Raw genomic sequence first — 14682 nt, 5'->3', positions numbered from 1 at the left:
CAATTACAATGGAACACCAAAAACTAAAAAGCATACTTCTCTATTGCCTGAACAACTGTTTATTTGTTTTGTTTTGTTTTGTTTTTGTTTGAGTCAGGGTCTTGCTCTGACGGCCAGGCTGGAGTGCAGTGCAATGGCACAATCACAGCTCACTGCAGCCGCTACCTCCTGGGCTCAAGCGATCCTCCCACCTCAGCCCCTGAGTAGGTGGGACTATAGACAGGCACATGTCACTTTGTCTGACCACAGCTGTTTAATACTACATACTAAATCTAGGTGCCATGGAGTAAAAGAAAGTGACAAAAAAATTGCTGCTCAGAAACTACCATCTAGTTGGATAAACAATACTAGTAAATAAGAAATAATTCTCTCTCAATATAAATCAGAATAGATTTAATAGCTAAAGTAAGTGCAATGAACCTTAAATTGCTATTGGAATTGAGAAAAAAAAATAAGATAATGGTATGCATTCCCAAAAGAATAAGTGAAAAACATGTGAAAGGACGACAAACCTTACCCATAAATTTAAAACACAGATTGAAACACTGAAATGGCATTTTACATTGATCTAATTTAGCAAAGACTAAAGTATGATAACATACCAGGAGTCAACAATTTCAAATACTTAAGAATAGCAAGAGAAAAGCACATTCATCTTTCACAGTCTTGGATGGAGAGAAATATTTCATTTAAAAAAATAAACAACAGCACACAGCCAATGATAATAAACAAGTGGCTCAGAGCTGTTTTTATTTCTTTTTTTTTTTTTTTTTGAGATGGAGTCTTGCTCTGTCGCCCAGGCTGGAGTGCAGTGGCACAATCTCAGCTCACTGCAAGCTCCGCCTCCTGGGTTCACGCCATTCTCCTGCCTCAGCCTCCCGAGTAGCTGGGACTACAGGCGCCTGCCACCTCGCCCGGCTAGTTTTTTGTATTTTTTAGTAGAGACGGGGTTTCACCGTGTTAGCCAGGATGGTCTCGATCTCCTGACCTCGTGATCCGCCCGTCTCGGCCTCCCAAAGTGCTGGGATTGCAGGCTTGAGCCACCGCGCCCGGCCGTGTTTTTATTTCTCTAAACAAGTAGAGAAAGGTACTCTCATACACTGCTATTTGGAACACAAATTGGGTAGCCCTTTAGAAGCACCATGCAACAATTTCTGTCAAAATGTAAAATGCAGCCTGGGCAATGTGGTATGACCCCATCTGTAAAAAACAACTAAAAAATTAGAGGGTGACGCTGCAGTGAGCCATGATCGTGCCACTGCACTCCAGCCTGGGTGATAGAGAAAGACCCTATCTCAAAAAAAAAAAAAAAGAGGAAAATGTATATATCTTTTGAATTTATTCTGATGGACTAAGGCTACTTAACATTTATTGAGCACTTACTATGCTCCAGGTACTATTCTAAGCATATATCATTTAATCCTCATGGCAATCCTATGAGTTTGATATTGTTATCAATACCACTTCAGAAATGAGGTCACTGAGCTAGGAAAAGTTAAATAACTTGCCCAAGGTTTCATAAGTAGTAAGTGGCAGAGTTGGGACAGAAATTCAGGCAGTCAGACTCTCAATTATGACACTATGTGCCCACATGTAACCAAAGATGAATGGCAGATATAAAGGTGCTTATTGTAGCATTGCTCATAATAGGAAAAAAGAAAAGAAAAAGAGCAAAGGAAGAACTAGATGTCCTTCAACAGAAGGGTGATTAAATAAATCACAGTACAGCTATACAATAATTGAAAAGAATGAAATAATTTACATATATGGAAAAACCTCCAAATTACGTTAAATAGAAAAAGCAAGAAGTAGAATAATGTGTAAAATTAAAGTCTATTTGGCCTTAAAGAAAAGAGGGTAAATTAAACACACGAATTTTACTCTCAGTCTCCCCAGCACCACTAAAAACAATAGTAAAAGAATTGTTTTAAAAAGGCAAAACCAGTAAAGACAAAAAAACTTTCCTCCAAAAAACAAATGAACAAAAATGAGAGGAGAAAAGGCACAAAATATGAGAGCTAGAAAGCAAAGGAACAGGTGGTAACTGAGTTTACAGTTCCTAGAAAGCTAACTCCTAAACTGATGGAGAAGAAAGCTAAGAAGCTGCCCTAGTTGCATTGCAAAATCACCAGCAGCCTTAGGAATTGGCACCAGGGCCCCTAGAAGTAAAGGTATGGATGGGGCTAAAATCAGGAGGCTTGGTAGAGAGTGTGTTTAACCAGCAGTCAGGTCCCAGGTTCCCTTTCCCCACTCCACCCAGCCAGATCCCTGGTAGAAGACCAGAGGCCCCAATCACCAAACCAAAACTCACTTAACAGAAGCTACTCTGTGGGAATGCCTGAGGAGTGCAGATCTGAATTAAAATTAACCGTTATAAACAAGAGGAAGGAAAAGCTGCAGCTGACTACATGGAGCTTAAGCATTTAGGCATAAATAATGCCACAGAGACCAAGCCTGGATAACTTGTTGCTCTGTGGCCAAAGATCCAAGAAGAACTTAAATTAAGTTTTGTCTCCTGGCAATTATTTAGCTGCACTTTTCACAACAGCAAATCACTTCACCAAACTCTACTAAAATTAAATTAATGATCTTATAGATCAAATGCTCTGAAGGTCAAGAAGTTTTGGAGAACAAAATGGGGAAAAGGCAAAAAGACAGACTGGGAGGGTTACATTAAAAGCCACGGGCTAAATAAACCAAGGTTTCTCAACCTCAGCGCTGTTGACATTTGGGGCCAGAAAATCCTTTGTTCTGTGCACTGAAAGATGCTTAGCAGAATTATTGGCCTCTACTCACCAGATGCACCTCCCTCAAGCTGTGAAAGCCAAAAATGTCTCCAGATGATGCCAAATCATTGCTAAATATTCACTCAGGAGGCAAAAATCGCCCATGGTTGAGAATTACTAGGCTAGACCAAGCTTGTATTAACATAGAGAGGAAGATCTTTGGCAAAATGCGTGTTTCTGACAATCCAAAGTCCAAAGTCCTAATAAGAAATGGCCTAATGAGAAGGAGACCCTTGCCCAGCCTCAGAGGATAACCTGGGGCATATCCTTACTGTGCAAGTGTTCTCCTTCCACCTCTGGCCAATCTGGTGCTCATGTCGCCTGTGTGGCAGGTGGCATGAGAGTCTAACGAAAATAACGAAATAAGGCAAAACATTTTACAACATCATCCCAGATTACTAATATTCTAGGAATCTCTAATCAGGTCATGCTATATCCACTTCTCAGCCTGTAAACAAACATTTCTCTGGGGCCTCTATCTGATCAGCATGCTTTTATTGTCTGTTAATCTGCTAAATCATAATTGCCTCTCTAAACTGTTATAACAGTTTCTGTAAAACAGATGGAGCACATTTCAAAGACTCCTTTGAATGGAAATTTTCCATGCTGCCTACCTTAACTGAAGACATTGACCCAGAACCTTCCAGTGCTTCCTGATCCAGTAACCACTATCCATTTACCACCTATTTACAATTGCACAAATTCCCAAGTCTATACTTCCTACCGTTGGCCTTAATACACCAATGAAGGAAAGTCCATTAAATCAGTCTTGCTATGAAATTAAATTAAGCCTTTCAAGCTTCTTCCCAAACTGCCTCAATTCCCTTTACAGCGTAAGGCTGAACAAAATATTCTCCTCTAATTACTTCTTTCTCATAGCAAAACAATTATAATACCAACTAAAAGCCTTTATAATACTGTGTTAAAAAAAAAAAAAAACAACAGCAAAGCTATTTACTATTTGTTATAGGATCATCAGTCAGTAGACGGCATAGTACATCTACCTTCTTTTCCAATGTCCCCAAGCCAGCCACTATCTTGTGATCATATCACTTAAAATCAAGTTAGTATAGAGGAAGATCTTTGTTTTACCTTGTCTTTTATCCCAATCCATCTTTCTTCTATCCCAATCCATCTTTCTTCTATCCCAATCCATTTTAAAAGCTTGTTCTACTTGCCTTTTCAGTCTCTTACTGTACTTATTTACAGGCAAGTAGTAATTCCTTAACCTTACTTTTGTCACTTGCCCAATTCAGTACACTTGCCAATGAACTTGACTTGTGTCCCCTTGTCCCCACCCCAATTCAAATGTTGATGCCTTAACCCTAAAGTGACTGTACTTGGTTAGACATAGGGCCTTTAAGGAGGTAATTTAGGTTAAATGCAAATGAGCTCATAAGAGTTGGTTAGGACTGGTGTCCTCATAAGAGGAAGAGACACCAGAACTTGCTCTTTCCCTCCCAGCATGTGTACACAGAAGAAAGGCCAAATGAGGACACGGCAAGAAAGCAGTTGTCTGCAAGCCAGGAAGAAAGGCCTCACCAGAAATCAGCCCCAATGGCACCTTGATCTTAGACTTCTAGTCTCCAGAACTGGGAAAAAATCAGTTTTTGTTGTTTAAGTCACCGAGTCTGTGGTACTCTGTTATGGCAGCCTGAGCAGATGAATACAGACACGAAATAGCTATAGCAGAAAGATGTTTGTCTTCTATCATAGAAACCATTAAAGCTCCTAAGCCTACCAGTGTCATACATGCACACTTCCTTGGACATAGCTGGCTATGCTGATAGTGCATATTAAAATATGCTTTCTTCACTAAGCCATTATTATAGCTAACACCTATAAATAGAATCAGAATCAACCTAGAGTCAGAAAAAAAAGAGGCTTTCTCCTTTCCTAAAAAAGCCTTGTCCAGATCCCAGTACTGTCACTCTGAACATAAAAGTCATTTTCTGCCATAAAAATAAGAAACTACTCTCAAAGAGCTAACAGACTTGTGCAGATAAAAAGCACTGTGGAGTTTTTAGTCTTTTGCTGAATTCAGTAGCAGCGAGTTGGCCTCCCTGTCAGCATTCAGTGGCAGTGGCTGCTGCTCCTTTCCTCTTTGCTTCCCCTCCTGTGGCTTAACTACGCAGTACCACAGCACTCCTGGAGAGCAAAACACACCATCTCCGTAATGCCAGACTAACGCAGAAGAAAAATTTACCTTCTTCTGGTTATAATAACCTCAACCCAATGGCAACTGGTGAAGAATCCTATAATTGTTTTTTGTTTGTTTGTTTGTTTGTTTGGAGACAGAGTCTTACTCTGTTGCTCAGGCTGGAGTGCAGTGGTGCAATCTCGGCTCATTGCAACAACCGCCTCCCAGGTTCAAGCAGTTCTCCTGCCTTAGCCTCCAAAGTAGCTGGGATTACAGGCATGTGCCAACACGCCTGGCGAATTTTTATATTTTTAGTTAGAGACAGGGTTTTGCCATTTGGGCCAGGCTGGTCTCGTACTCCTGACCTCAAGTGATCCACCTGCCTCAGCCTTCCAAAGTGCTGGGATTACAAGCGTGAGCCACTGAGCCTGGCCTCTATAATTGTTTTTATAATTATAATGCCATGACACAACTGTAAGTTGACTTCAAGACATTCCACTTCTTCCAATCCTGGTTCCTTCTTTAATGTGGATAAGACTCAGACTCTCAGAGGAGGTAGGTTTTGAGCCTGCTATCTGTTCCTAATAAGAGAGAATAAAAGTTTCTCTTTCCACTCCTTTACATTCTAACTAGGCAACTAGAGCGTATACTTTTACATTTCACACATCTGCCAACATTTATTCTAATTCTTGCCTCTGGAGCTGGTTATAGTTCTGGAGTTGTTCATAATCACAGATGGTAGTAGAAATAACAGGAGTCTCTTACCTCAGCTGAGTAGATTCCTAATAGGCCTGGTATAAAACATTCTGCTCAGCAAAACTTTGTAATAGTGCTACATACAGAAAGCGGCTGTTCGAGGGAGAGGTCATAGTCCTTACTCTGGCCATAGTGCCATTTTGTTCCCACCCACCAGTCTCCTTTAACAAAGATGTCTTAAGGAAAGGATCCAAATTCAAAGAAGCTCTCTTGAACAAACAGGATAACTTAAACAACTAGATAACCTCTGAACTTCATTGTACCTGCCTACTTTTACTGTCACTCAAATGTATTCTCCCTCACCATATACATATGACCCATGACAAGGTACAGGGGTTCAAAGGTGGATAATAAGAACAGCTAGGAATAATTGGTACACCCAAAATTGTTGTGAATGAGGTCTAGCAATACTGTTTCACTTGCTTTGTTTGTTAAGTCATAGCATGAGCAAATCTATCAAGAAAAAGAACACCAAGCTACTCTCATCTATTAGGGCCATTTGTAAATATTCCAATTTTATCCAGATGAAGAAATGTTCTACATGTCAGTATTTTTATGTGTTTTTAGAATGAGTAGAAGCATCTTTCAGCTTTTAACTACATCAGTTAAAAGATCCTTAGATTTATCCCTAGAGACCTCTTGATTTAGGTTATCTCTAGATTTAGTATATCCTTGCTGAAAAAAGAAGCCATGCTTTACAGGTCAGATTTAAAGGAACTGTGTTAACGCTTATGCATTCTAACTATGCTATCATTGTCGACATCACTCAGAATCAGCCGCAACACTGGCACATCAAAATGAAATACTGCAAAATAAAGAGGCCCATGACCCTCATGAGTATGAGAAATACAGCTAATTAAGAAGAAATTAAAAGAATAATATAACTAATTAAGAAAAAAGAAAAAAGAAAAACTACACCTATTCCACAGAGCAGCCAAGGTGAGCTTGAAAAACCAGAAATCAGATAATGTGGTTTCCGATCATATTTAGAATAAATTTCAAATTTACAAAGCCTCACATCAGACCTACTTGCTTCTCTGACCCCACTGCGTAGCACCTTTTCCTTCTTTTCTACTCATTAGGTTATAATGCCATAAAACAGCACACACTTAGGAAGGCACGTTTTAGATGAGCCAAAAGGCAAGTCTGTGGCACATTATGACTAAACTAACCCACTTTATACTATCGGGGAAGAATTAGTAGATACCTTTAAAGACAGCTTGCCTCACACACAAATGCCTAACTATGTTATTCACAAATATTAACAAATATCCATTACAGAAAAAGCCAAGTATGTATCAGTGGGTTCTTTTAACATATGGCCACCTGGGTCTGAAATAAATATTATACTGTAGCTCAGCACCGGCACTATTTTACATATGTAATAATAACTGTCACACTGGAACCTCTTCTGAAATTATAAACGCATGTGTCCACTTTAATATGCAGTGCCTGTGAGGTTTATTCCAGAAAACCTCAAACTTACTTGGAAGTCTCTTACATTATTCACAATGGTAACTTAGCTACATGATTTCAGAAAGCAAATACTAAAAGTAAGTGTACCAAATACCACATGTAAGGTAACTGCCATTTACACTATCCCTTTCTGGGAAATTCTCAAAGCACATCCCTTTCTGAAAGGTTACTTTCATAGGGTCATGAAGAATCTTCAAGCTTGTTTACACAAACCCCCTCCTTTCCTTCCCTCCCCTCCTCATTCTTGCCATAGCGAATTAAACTGCTGATGAATGCCTGACCAGGAGGCAGCAAGAATAGAGTTGCTGATGTCCCATGAAGTGGCCTGGTATAAACAGTATGTCCCCCTCCCCAAATATCCTATATTAGGATATTAGGTTGTAATCAACAGACTCAGTAAAATCTTCATATGAGCTCTGAGCTCTGAATGTGAAACAAAGAAGGAGAAATAATCTAAGACAACCACAAGCAAGAGACGTAGCAAAAGCCATGCAACAGTTTAAATCCTGAGTAAGCAGAAACCAGTCAGTCTTAGGAAAAGCAGAGTAGCTGAGGTTCCATTTTGACATAGCATTAGAAGAGGACCAGGTGTTGTTCATGGAGGTGCTGTGGTAACCAACTTCCCTGAGCTGCATTTTATCCTATTCAACACATCCTAATTCTCCTAGAGGTCTTCTGAAATGGTTTCCTGTTCTTAATCTCCTCATGGAGTTTTTCCATAAATCTCTATTACATGAGCATATCTCTACTTCTTAGCACATGATGCTCTCTGATTTCTCTGCAAAAGCTCTTCTTTTCCTCATCTTCCCCAACTCAGTATGACACAACATCCCTCCAGTTATGCAAGCCAAATATCTGGCAGGGTTTTTAAAAAACTTCTTATTATGGATATTTTCAAATATTAACGAAAGTAAAGAGAATGGCATCTATTACTCACCTTTTGAGAATGTCAACCTTTCAACAATCATGTTTTATCTATTTCATACCACATCCCAGATCAAATAAGTTATTATTGGTTTTTCACTTTCCTCTCATCCTTCATAACCAGCTCACTGGAAAGTCTTATCATTACCTCTGAAAATTATCCAGAATCCATCCATTTCTCATTTTCACTAATACCACCTTAATCAAAGCCACAATCATCTTTCAACTAAGCTGCAGCAACAGCCTTGAAATTGGTCTCCCTGCTTCTACTTTTGCTCCCTACTTCAACCTATTCCAAAGAGCAGCCAAGGTGAGCTGTCAAAGCCAGAAATCAGGTAAGTGTGGTTTTCCATTGCATTTAGAATAAACACCAAATTCACAAAGTTTGACATCTGGCCTGCTTTCTTCTCTGCCCCATCTTGTAACAGTCTCAGTCCTGCTACATCACACTGGCCTTCTTTATGTTCCTTCAAACTCTCAAGCCCATTCCTGCCTTGAGATTTTGCACGAGCTGTTGCTCTGGCCTAGGATCCTCTCCGTCAGATTTTCACGTTGTTGACTCCATGTTGCCTTTTAGATCTCAGCTGAACTGTCACATCCTCTGAAAAGACTTCCTTAACCACCCAATCTACAGCAGTCACTTGATAACTTGCTATCACATTACCATTTGAATTCTTTTTCATCCATCTTTCTTTTTTATGTCTCCTTCTCATAGAGTATAAGCTCCTAGAAATAGGACTGTAAGAAGACCTATCTAATATTCATTCTTCTTTCTTAAAACAAAGTCCTGATTTTGTTCAGGTATCAACTCCCATATTGCCATGGGCCTCAGGAGAAGCTGACCCTCTTATCTTCTAACTCCAAGGAATAATATGATTCAACAATGAATATCTCGTATCCCTTGCCAGTGATTAGTTCAGAAATGAGCATGTGGCCCAATCCTGGCCAAGAAGATATAAGGAAAAGTTTGCTACAGACATCTAAGAAAGTAGTTCCCTAATTCCTGAGTCATGAAAAGCCTGAGTCTTTTTCTCCCTCTAACCATTAATGAAGAAACATGTCCACACTACATCTGTGAGTGAAACAGGCATTAGGATGAAGCCAACACTGCATATACAAAGTAGACAGAAGGAAAGAACTTGACATATTTGAATTGCCTAATCAGCCAACCCAGGAGTCCATTCTGTCTTTGGACTTCCTTCTATGTAAGCAAATAAATTTTCTTCGTATTTAAGCCAATTAAAGTTAGATTTTTTTTTTTTATTACTCATATGTGAAAATATACTAACATATATAGGAACTTTGTCTACTTTGTTCCTTGCTATACTCCCGGCACCTACAAAAAATGCCTAGAATATGGTAGGTACAGCAAATATTTGAGTGAATAGTAAAAGAATGTAAAAGAATAATTTATGAAAGATAAAGAATCCTAAAACAATTATTCTCTATTTAGTCCAATGCTATGGTTTGAATGTGCCCCCAAAAAGCATGTGTTGAAAGTTTAATCCCCAACGCAACAGTGTTGGGAAGTGGGGCCTAATGAGAGGTAATTAGGTCATGAGAGCAGAGTGAATAGATTAAAGCCATTAATAAGGGAGCAGGTTCATTATTCCGGGAGCGAACTGGTTAAAAAAAGAGGAGTTTGGCCCATGTTTTCTTCCCTCCCACCCTCCCCACCACCCTCTGGTCCTATCACCTTCACCGTATTATGATGCAGCAAGAAGGCTCTTGCCAGATACTGGCTGCTGATCCTGGACTTCCCAACGTCCAGAACTGTGAGCCAATTTCTGTTCATTATGAACTACCCAGTCTCAGGTATTTTGTTATAGCAACACAAAATGAACGAAGACACCCGCTTTAGCTACAATGTCATTAAGTTCCTTAAGAAGAAGTATCTAGTTAAGTACTATTAGGTAAGCACAAAAATGTTCTTGACATAGATTTTAAAATGTCAACCCGACACTGAAATATGTCACCATCATTACAAAAGGAAAATGCCACTATCAAAAAACATGCATACATTTATAAAGACTTACAGGTTCTTGGGGTTCGGTTTCTTCCCATGCTCCCCAACCATCATCTTCCCAGTCTGTTGATTTACCTGTTTTTAAAAAGATGAACAATGCCTGCATGAAATATAGGGCTTTAAGTATCTTTAAAGCATTTTTTCTAAACATCATAGAACCAACCTCTGTATAATGCTGATGTTCAGAAAGAAAATAATGGTAAACTGTGTTATACCAGGATTTTGCTATATGTAATAATAACAATCAGAAAATATTTGACCTACTGAATTTCTAAATTTATATATTAGTAAAATTGTGTGCAAGTTATTATTAAAATTGTGTGTGAGTTATCTGGATCTTAAGATATTGGACATCAAGTTAATCCATATTCAAATCAAACTGCAAAGATGACTTTTTAAAAATCTAAAAATGACAAATGTTTATTACTCAAGATATTAGACAAATATACACAGTGATGAAAAAAAACCACACCTAAAATTTCACACAGATGCCTTAAAAAAGTAACTTGTTTTTTGATAAGACAAATCTTTAGTGAAAAAGAAAACTGAATTTTGAAACAAGACAAACCTACTATTCTGCACCCTTTTCTGATATTCTTGATTTCTTATATGTTGGAACATCCTCTCAGAGGAAAATAAGATGGTCAACAACAATGCAACAAGGAACGTAAAAGCCCAGATAGGTTTGGACAGTTATGTTTCCTTACAAGGCCCAGGTGACTGGTTTTTACATAATCATCTTTCAATTTATCAGAAGAGAAAAAACTATCATTTTTGAACAACTACTCTGAGACAAGCATGAGATACTTTATATGTATTAACAAAGTACAAATAAAACTTTAGGCCCCAGAATCACACTGCCTAAGTTTTATTTGAACTTTATCATCTTTAAAAATTTAATTTGAGGCAATAAATATAAAGTTTGTTTTTTTGTGGTTTTTTTTGAGATGGAGTCTCACTCTGTTGCCCAGGCTGGAGTGCAGTGGCATGATCTTGGCTCACTGTAACCTCCACCTCCTGCGTTCAAGCCATTCTCCTGCCTCAGCCTCTGGAGTAGCTGGGACTATAGGTGCATGCCACCACACTCGGCTAATTTTTGTATTTTTTGTAGAGACAGGGTTTCACCATGTTGGCCAGGCTGGTCTCGAACTCCTGACCTCAAGTGATCTGCCCACCTTGGTCCCCCAAAGTGCTAGGATTACAGGCGTGGACCACCATGCTTGGCCTTGAGGTAATACATATAAAGTATTGAACGCTTGTTCAAATCCTGGATCTAGCACTTACTATCTCTGTGACATAGTGCAAATCACCCATCTAAACTTTAGTTTCTAATCATAAAGGCATGGAAGACAAGAGTACCTATATCTAGTAGGGTTGTTGTAAGGACTTACACCAGATAGCATACTAAAGTCCTCAGTACCTGACACATACCACGTTCTCAATGCTGGTCAAGGTTTAGCTAAATCAAATATTATATTTAAGTAATCAGCTTTAAAATTCTGGGAGGAAATCAATTTAAAAGATGGGACTGATTCTGATGGCTTACAGTAGGAAGGAAGCAAATAGATTCACTTATATACAAGGTTTTAAACGTTGCTGGAATCAATTACATACAGATGATTAAAGAATTTGTTATAGTCTACTACTTAGAGTCATCGTTCAATTAGCTTTGTAGTAACAGTCTAATCTTCTGTACTTAAATGCCAAATAATTACTTCCTAATAGGCATATATTAAGTCCTAAAATAGCACTATCATTTGATTAACATTGCACAATTTATAGAAGAGTTCCGTATACAAGTCAATTAGCAATTTAACAAATACTCTATTAAACACCATGTGGCAAATCCTGTAGTAGGAGCTGAGAAAAATACAAGCGTACTCCTTGCCCTTGAAGAATTCATGATCTATTGCAGAAGGCAGACAAACATGGAATCATAATATATGGTGACTACAGTAATGGACCACTATGGGAACTTGGATGAGAGAGTAAGTCCTTAAAAAGTAGCTAGAAAGGCTGGGGGGAAAAGTCAGCATGAATGAAAGAGGCAGAAAGATGCAATGTATATGACAACTAACATGTATTAAACATTTCTGTATATCTAAATGCTTTATAGACATTATTAGTTCACTTAAACTTCACAGGATCCTTTACTGTCCCCATTTACAAGGGGAAAACAGATTTCTTGGAGAGTTTAAGTAGTTTGACCAAAATCACACAGGAGTAAGTGGCAGAGTAAAGCTTGAGTTCAGGTCTATCTGAGTTCTAAAACCCATGCTTGTAAGTATTAGACTATATGTACTCCTACTATGGCTCGTGAAGCGTAAGATTAGGGAAAAGTAGTGTTTATAGTTAAGGCCAAAAGTAAGAAGGTTCTTATTTTAAAATAGACACATTCCCTTGATACTGTGATTTAGAGACTTTTTTTAAACTTGGAAAATTACAGTTTGTCTTTTGGCAATTAAATTCAATTAAGCCAAATCTTTATTTTGCTAATTTTTCCACTGTACCAAAAACAATTGTCTTCTTGTGGGTTTAAGGCAGCCAACAAGGCTATCCCATTTAAAGTTTCAGAATATGTATTGTCTCATATGAGAAAGCAAAGTATCTAAAAGAGCTTATTACTATAAAGTTCATGATTCCATTTTTAAATTGCTATAAAAATAATGTATGTATCAAATTACCACAATCTTGAAAAGACCACACAGAATTTAGACTCTTCAGGAAGGCTGCAATCACTCATGCATTCAACAAACCCAACATCTTTTATGTTTTGGGCACCGTGCTAAATGCTGGAAATATAAAAGCAAACAAACCTTCAAGGAGCTTAGTTTGTGCACATAACCTCTGCTGAATGTGTATAAAATAAAACTATAAAAAGTGTGTTATTTCTCCTCCATATTGGTATAAAAAGCACCTGACTCAATTCACAAATGACTCATATAAGCAAATAGAAGACAGCAGTAATTTGGATTTCCTACCCCTGCAGAGATCCAATATCTCCCTATGCCACAATTCAGAACCTCCAAGAAAAGAAAGACCTTGAGAAATACTTTATACAAGATATTTAGGTTTATGAAGGTTTACCCATTCTCAATGCCCCTGACTGGAAAGCTTCTTTCAACAAAAAGGAAGGAGAATTTAATTGGGCATCTTCTATTATCATAGGAATGCATTTTTCCCAACCAAGTCAAGGTAAAGGAAGGTGAAACAGCACTATTATTCAGGTAAGTTAAAAGATATTTTTTGTAGGTTGCTCTAGAAGACTAAGTCTATTTATAATACTATGAGAGAATGCATTCCAAATTATAGTCAACTTAAAAAATGGGAAACGTTTTGCCAGTGAGGCAATACCCTTGTGGCTATTTCTTTTTATTTTTTATTTATTTATTTATCTATTTTGAGGCGGAGTCTCACTATATCACCAGGCTGGAGTGCAGTGGTGCCATCTCGGATCACTGCAACCTCCAACTCCCTGGTTCAAGCGATTCTCTTGCCTCAGCCTCCCAAATAGCGGGGATTACAGACATGTGCCACCACACCCAGCAATTTTTGTATTTGTGGTAGAGACGGGGGTTTCACCATGTTGGCCAGGATGGTCTCAATCTCCTGACCTTGTAATCCGCCTGCCTTGGCCTCCCAAAGTGCTAGGATTACAGGCATGAGCCACCGTGCTCGGCCCCTTGTGGCTATTTCTACTCAGTGACAGTGATTTAATTTTTGTAGCCTCCTATGTCCTACTGAAAATCATTTGAGACTGTTTTGCAAGGAGTTAGTTGACAGCTATTTTCAGCTATTAAAAAGTGTTATAATCCCAGCACTTTACCAAAGTTATTTCTTATGCCTTCAGGTTATGCAAGCAGGTCAAGCACATTCTTTAGGAAAAAAAAGGTATATATTGAGAAGATAGCTGATGAATGTCTAATAAAATTGCCATTCATGTAAAAAATTCTGTTCAGGCACAGTACTTCCTTCTGGTAACCTTTCTAAGGAGGATGGTATTCTTTAATCAACATCATTAGTATTCTTTAATTGATCATTGGTCAAGAATGTAGGTAGCCAAAGCAATGGTCAACATAAATTTGAGAACTATGCACTGTTTTAGGTTAATATGGAATATTACTGTAAGGCCTTGAGGTTCATAAACTCTATGTCATCGTGAAGAAATAAGACTGATTTGCCTTATTATCAATTACTTCCAAAAAAGGCTAAAAATGGCTCACCATGATTGTCTCTTAGAAGAATAAATAGATCAATATCTTTTGTAGGACAGAGTAATTTGAAAGCCCTAAGCTCTGGTATAACTTAAAAAGGCAAATCAGTTTAACAAAATGTACCATGGAATTAAGGACACCAGGACAGCCAGCTTCTTTAGGACAGTCTAGATCCAGTGTAAAGATTCTAAACATTCCACCAATCACCAAATCCCATAGCCAGAGCTATGTGGCCCTCATTTCTGTGAAAGGCTAGACTACAAATTATACGGCAACAATTTTTCAATTGTTACTTTCCCTATTTATTAAATAAGTAGCAACCACCCAGTCTCCAAAAAGCAATTCTTTAAACGACACTAT

At 38.3% G+C, this 14682-nt stretch overlaps 1 protein-coding gene across 2 annotated transcripts in view; it reads right to left on the bottom strand.

The window, feature by feature from the left end:
- The window catches only part of RAB3GAP2 (RAB3 GTPase activating non-catalytic protein subunit 2), a 120831-nt gene that overhangs the window by 73272 nt on the left and 32877 nt on the right, over positions 1-14682 (bottom strand). For both annotated transcript variants that reach the window (XM_031655598.1, XM_031655599.1), the window contains exon 2: positions 10119-10183. In XM_031655598.1, coding sequence (XP_031511458.1) covers positions 10119-10183 — 65 coding nt within the window. The remainder of the gene's footprint in view (positions 1-10118; positions 10184-14682) is intronic.

The sequence above is a fragment of the Papio anubis genome, chromosome 1, assembly GCF_008728515.1.
Source record: "Papio anubis isolate 15944 chromosome 1, Panubis1.0, whole genome shotgun sequence".
Taxonomy (NCBI): domain Eukaryota; kingdom Metazoa; phylum Chordata; class Mammalia; order Primates; family Cercopithecidae; genus Papio; species Papio anubis.
The sequence above is the reverse complement of the archived record's forward strand: the minus strand, read 5'-3'. Positions and strand labels throughout refer to the sequence as shown.